The sequence below is a fragment of the Fulmarus glacialis genome, unplaced genomic scaffold, assembly GCF_000690835.1.
Source record: "Fulmarus glacialis isolate BGI_N327 unplaced genomic scaffold, ASM69083v1 scaffold9573, whole genome shotgun sequence".
Taxonomy (NCBI): Eukaryota; Metazoa; Chordata; class Aves; order Procellariiformes; family Procellariidae; genus Fulmarus; species Fulmarus glacialis.
The window spans coordinates 43,358-49,357 of NW_009201018.1; the positions used below are offsets into that span (position 1 = coordinate 43,358).

The following is a 6,000-nucleotide window of genomic DNA, read 5'->3' on the forward strand; positions in this document are numbered from 1 at the left end:
GTCATAAGTGCACCAAAGGAAAAGAGTAACTTTGATTTGATCAACATATGTTGCATACGTTGCATGTGTGAGCATATATCTCGCATCACGTCACGATGTTTATTTTCAGAAAAAGTACCTGTAGCCCTAAATATCTGAAGAAGGGTGTTTTTGTTTGCTTAAATGAAAAGTTCAAGCACATGTGTTCTTCTCCACACAGCATGTGGTTTCCTTGACTTCAGTTTGGAGTACTTAGGGTATAGCTGGATGCAATTGAGGCTTAAAGGCAGGTGTTGCTGAACTGGGGGTAATAACTCCAACCCTGTCATGGCAATTAAGAACAGGGTTGCGTGCCCAAATAAGATGCAGTTGTTTGTTCTCATTTTGGGGGTCACAAGTCCAGCAGAAGCAGGCTTCACAGCTAGAAATGGATTTTAACTTAGGAATGTTTTGGGAGTTGATTTACAAGGTAAAGACCATATGTATTTCATTTAAGCAGGAAAAACAGAGAACTGAATGCCTTTTTTAGATATTGCTTCAGTCAGTTTTTTCAATAAAGAAAATTCATCGTAAATAAATTCAGACTTCACAATTATTTTCAAATGCAAAATAAAACTCATTTTGGGAATTTTGAGGGAGAAGTTAAAGAGTCATACAACAAATATTAAAAGCTTCTTTTTGGAGGGGTGATAGAATAGTGTTTGAGTGTTGGTGAAGGCAGTTATTATTTTGTGCAGTATAAATATGCGGAACTTGAAGCTCAGACTTTATGAAGAAATTGGTTTCAGTAGCAGTGTTTGCTGATGCTTAACTCCTACCTGGATTAAGTACAGAATTTGAATTGATTGTTTGAAACAAATTTTTCTGTCTTTTCTTTGCAGTCCAAGATTATGTTCAACTAACTGAGTTCTGGAGTCTTTCACAGGCAGTATGATGTTTCAGATGTGCTAATAACCATATCATAGTCATGTAATTGCATTAGAAGATAAAACCTGGGATAATAATTTGTATGTTAAAAAATGCAAATAGCTCTTTCGGTGAACTAAAACTAACAAAGCTATTTTATTCTGGATATATCCTTTACTTTATTTTGACATAGGACAGAACTCTTAAATTATCAGATATTATCACAAGCGAAGAACATTGAGCATTCATCAGCAGAACATAATCTAGATCTTCTGAATATCATCGTATTCTGTGGAAAACAAAACCGTTTACTCTGTGAAATGCAAGACACCCTGTCAACACAAAAGGTCAAGCGAACAGGACCTATCCCATGAGTAAAGATTAACGATATTCCTGAGAAGGAACTGTTTGTAGTAGTCTCGGTGAAGCAGCATAATATACCCTGGCTTTGTGTTATTACTGTGTATTTGTTACTGAGCTGCCTGTTAAATAACCCCCTGCCATTTCTTGTGTCACAGAGCGTGCAGGTTATAGGCAAAGTGAAATTTGACAGCCAGTAAACAGTGATTGTGCAATTTATAGACATGTTGACATATCTTCCTGCCTTCTAACAGGTGATGTTAGGAAGATGAGAATAGCTAGGTATTGAAGAGATACTTTGATGAGAATAGTTAGATGTTGGTAATTCAGGAGTTATTTCACGTTGAGGTATTTCATTGGTGATTTTCAGACTCTGTAATGGAAGATAACAGCATGCACTTAAATTTTTAAGCTCCTTTGGGACAGACTCGGTTTCTTGAACAGAGCTTAACATAGTGAGTTCAAGGTGCTTCTGTAGTTTAAAAAATACAAGAGATTAGCATAGAAATTAAAGTTGCCTTTCAGTTGTAATTAAGAAGGCTACTGTATTTTTCTTCATAAATTAAGACTATGTTGGAGAAGGGGAAGGAAGAGTATGAAGTAGCAGAGGAGGTGTAACTGATCTTTCGCTTCTTCTTTCACAAAAATTTAATTCAGCAGACATTTTACTTGGAAGAAATTTCAACTTATTGCTGCCAGAGGAGGAAGATTGGGAGGAACTTTATGAAGTGCTGGAGGAAATGTATTTGCTGGTTAAGAATAGAAAAGCAATAAGTAGCAACATAAGGGAAGGTTATGTAGGGTAGAAATGTGTAGAGGCTGTTGAGTTTATATGTTCTCCTTTCAGACATAAGGTTTGAACAACACTGATGATTAAATTAAAAAGGGACAAAAATTATGAAAAGAGAATGGCAAAATTATGAAAAGAGAATGGCAAAATAGGGCTAGGAGTTGTCAAGCAAAATACAGTTTCTGTAGAGGGCTATGTTATCTGTATTTTGGCCACTGCCACTGTGTAGCTTTAGGATAAGAAAAACAATTTTGGATGTTACTAAAAGTCTGTAGGAAGCCTCTATCTGAGGAGAGGTGCTGGTAGGTAGAATCCCAATTATTATAACTTGGTGTCCAAGGGGAATATTTTTATATACAGAAAGAACATTTGGAGTCAAAGGAGAATTACAGATGTGTAGTTTGAACTGCTTGATGTGCCCATAAGGTAACTGTTAATGCTCCTGATTGAGCACCGTCCATTTTCACAAGGGGAGGCTCTGACTTTTCTTCCTGAGGGAAAAGCAGTTGCAGAATTTGTGCTCTCCTTGATTTCTTCCAGCTCCGATGTGTTGATGCTCAGGGAATATGTTGTTAGAAAGTAGAGATTCTGTGTTGGAAACAGTTGCTGTGTTGGGCTTTTAAATGGAAGTTTTTGTCATTTCATGTTGTGTTTTTTATGAAGCACCTAAACTAACGGATAAGCTGTTTCAAAATTAAATTTGAATAAATAAACCAATACACAGTCTGACAGTTTTCATAGGAATTGAAGCAAATTTGATTAATAAGATGCAAATTGAGGTACTGAAACAAGCAACTAATTCCATTAGCAACTGCAAATTAATTCTAAGGAACCTCTCTGGAGAAGGAATTAGCATAGGAAGCCCTGTAAATACGTGTACAATTGGGAACAAAGTTATCTGGCCTACAGGTGGTGTGATCTTTCACATACTGGTTATCCATCCCAGATTACAGTCAGTGGTATGATAACCAGGCCAGTGTATGGTGTCTTCATTGTCCCTGTGCCGTGTCGGATAGCCATGCTGAGCCCCTCTGGCACAGTGTTTGCAAAAATCAGCTTCCGTGATATTTCTGTGGTGGAAGAAAAAAGAAGAAATAAATGTGCTTTCCTCCAGCTTTTTTCCTCCTCTGAGTTTCGCATGAGTTCTGCACTCTCAGTTTGAGGGAACTTAGGATGAGCAACACAAACATGCATTACTTAAAAAAATGCTACTGAAATGGGGTGAAATTCCCTGATGCATTCAGCGTTGAACTCTGATGAGAACAAAATCAACCGCAGAATAATGTGATATTTGAAAAAGCTTGACAAGACTACAAGTGCCTTTTCTCCCATTTAGTTCTAAGTAAATACTAGGCTAGCACATGCCACAGTGAGTAAGTGGTAAGTTTGTGTGTTCAGGCTTTTAAATGGATAACGCTCTTGCTAGGATGCTTGGGTGAGCGGAATACAGCAGGAGAGAACAAGGGGTGAGTGTGTGCAGCTTTATGATGGGGAGAGGAGGCAAAGGGCCAGTGTTAAGCGGCCAGCGTGAGATAACTCGCAAATGCATATTGAGGTATTTGGCTAAAAAGAAAACATATTTTTGTTAAAAGTGTTCATGTGTAGCTGTTGTTTATATACAGCACTGTGAAATACCAGTGTTCATCAATTACATCTGAACTTTGGGATTGAAACAGTAGATTTGCAAGATTTTTTTTTAGCCTGTTAGTATCAGAGCCATCATAAAATCCAGCTGAATCAGAGGGTGTTTTTTTTGTTCGTAAAATATTTAGGCCTCAGTGTTCGTCCAGATAGAGTAAGAAATCTTTAAAACCATGCATAGTTTTTGTGTTTGCATCTCTCTTTCTTGCAGTCTACCTAAAGCACTTGTCCTCTGTATAACTAGTACTGGTTCTCTTTCAGACAAGTACAGTGGCAAGTTCGATGCTGGAAAAGTTACTGAGGTGCAGTAGGCTTGAGTTTGTCATCTTAAGAGTGTGTGGGTATAATTGCTCTTTTGGGGAGCCATCAGAAAGCTACGACTGCAAGATTAGTTTAAAGAAATATTTTTTCAAACCACAACAACGAAATTTTAAAGTTTCTACATAAGAATGAAAGAGAAAAAAAATTCCCGAAGGTCAACTTGAGGAAAAGTCACAGAGAACAGATAGGTATTGCACGGACCTAGCCTGAATTATTTCTTGTTGAGGCATACTTTGAGAGGAGCAATACTTCCAGGTTGTTTCCTTTGCTGTGCTGTCCCTCATGCTATTAAATCTGAAATCTGAAGAAACAATCTAGGAAACCTTTATTTCTCATTTGGGTAAAATACAGCATCTTTTGCTTTATTTAGCAGCATCTGCATATGGTATCTCATCGGGAGCTTAACCAACTGTCTCTCTCACTGGTCGGAAAAGAAAAGAAGCATCTCTGTAGCTCTAGAAGGAGGCAAGGTGGGCTTTCCGGTCAGTCATCCCTTGGTTTTAATGTTTGTTCTCATTTTCTTCTCTCAGCAGGTATCCCCCAGGCGTTGTAAGCGTGGCTTCAACTGGCATACCTGCAGCAGTAGAAGGAATAGTCCCCAACCCTATGTCTTTATCACACGGCCTCCCTGCTGTAGCCCACCCGCCCCATGCTCCTTCCCCCGGCCAAACTGTCAAACCAGAAGCTGATAGAGACCACCCAAGCGACCAATTGTAGCCTACGAAAACAGCATTCCCAACATCGGAGATTTCAACTTCAGCGTGTGGAAAACAAACAAACAAAACAAAACCCTGGATTTTGATTAAAGGCAAAACCATGAACTTACAGGAGGAGACGATTATTATTTTAGAAACTGGTCCAATATACAGTATAAAAGGAAAAGGTGGGAGACAAAAAGAAGATTTGGAAACATTTTTTCCTCCGTATAAATTGTAGTTTGTCCCTGTCCAGTGGACTGATTCACTGTTTCTGTGTCCTATGGGTTCTTTGTTAAGCAAGAGAAGTTAGTAGTTAATTATATCATGAATGTACTTGTCTGTGTACAGTTTTTAGAACATTAAAAAGGGTTTGTTTGCTTAGCTGTCAACAAGGAAAAACATAAGGGAGGCATTCAACAAACCAATTTTGAGATTAAAAATCCTTTCTTTTATATTTTAAAACATGCCCAAAAATGAGGCAGTTGGCAAACTTCTCAGGACAATGAATTTTTCCCATTTTTCTTTCTACGCCACACAGTGCATTGTTTTTTCTACCTGCTTGTCTTATTTTTTAGAATAATTTAGTAAACAAAAGAAAAACAGTTTCTCCTAATTTTGGCATGAATTCCCTTATTTCAAAATGAAGACAACCTTGCAAAGAGATTTTGAGGAAAAAAAAAAAAAGGTTTTGTATAAACGAGCATTGTGCTTTTTGTCACCAGTTAAAGTATATATTATTGGTGGTATGCGAAAAAGGCACTAGACTACTGAAAAGTAGCAGCATTTCATTGCCTACATTGATTCCTTCCTGGTAATGTGGTAGGCTAGCAATATTTTTGGTTAAAATCATGTTTGTGACTGTAACCATTTGTATGAATTATTTTAAAGAAATAAAAATCCCAGACAAATATCATATGTGTAAAAATTTTTATTTCTAGTAACTGTTTATTCAACTTTTATTAGGTTTCTTAGCTGTAATTTTTAAACAGATGCTGTCAAGTATTTCATTTCTAGCTTTTCTTTGCTCTCTGTTGTTTGTAATACTGTCTTGGAAGCCTGAAAAAATAAAAAAAATAATTCTTTCCATACCATTTTTCCCTTTACATTTCGTAAATGTTGATCTTTTTTCCTGTGTTTCTAATGGAGTTTGAAATTAAGATGGATTTTGATTTGTACACCGGCATCATCAGCTACAGTATGGTAACAGCATTTATGCCACCGCTGTGGGCAGAGCAGAGGAGGTACAACAGCAACACAACAATAATAATAATAATAATAATAATAAACATCTTTTGCCGAAGTCCA

At 37.2% G+C, this 6,000-nt stretch overlaps 1 protein-coding gene across 2 annotated transcripts in view; it reads left to right on the forward strand.

The window, feature by feature from the left end:
- CTBP1 (C-terminal binding protein 1) overlaps positions 1 to 5,786 on the forward strand; it is a 41,016-nt gene extending 35,230 nt beyond the window's left edge. The window contains exon 8 of one of the 2 annotated variants that reach the window (XM_009573781.1): positions 4,528 to 5,786. In XM_009573781.1, coding sequence (XP_009572076.1) covers positions 4,528 to 4,714 — 187 coding nt within the window. In that variant the 3' untranslated portion in view covers positions 4,715 to 5,786. The remainder of the gene's footprint in view (positions 1 to 4,527) is intronic. The other variant, XM_009573782.1, reaches the window with a different exon arrangement.
- The last annotated feature ends 214 nt before the right edge of the window (positions 5,787 to 6,000 follow it).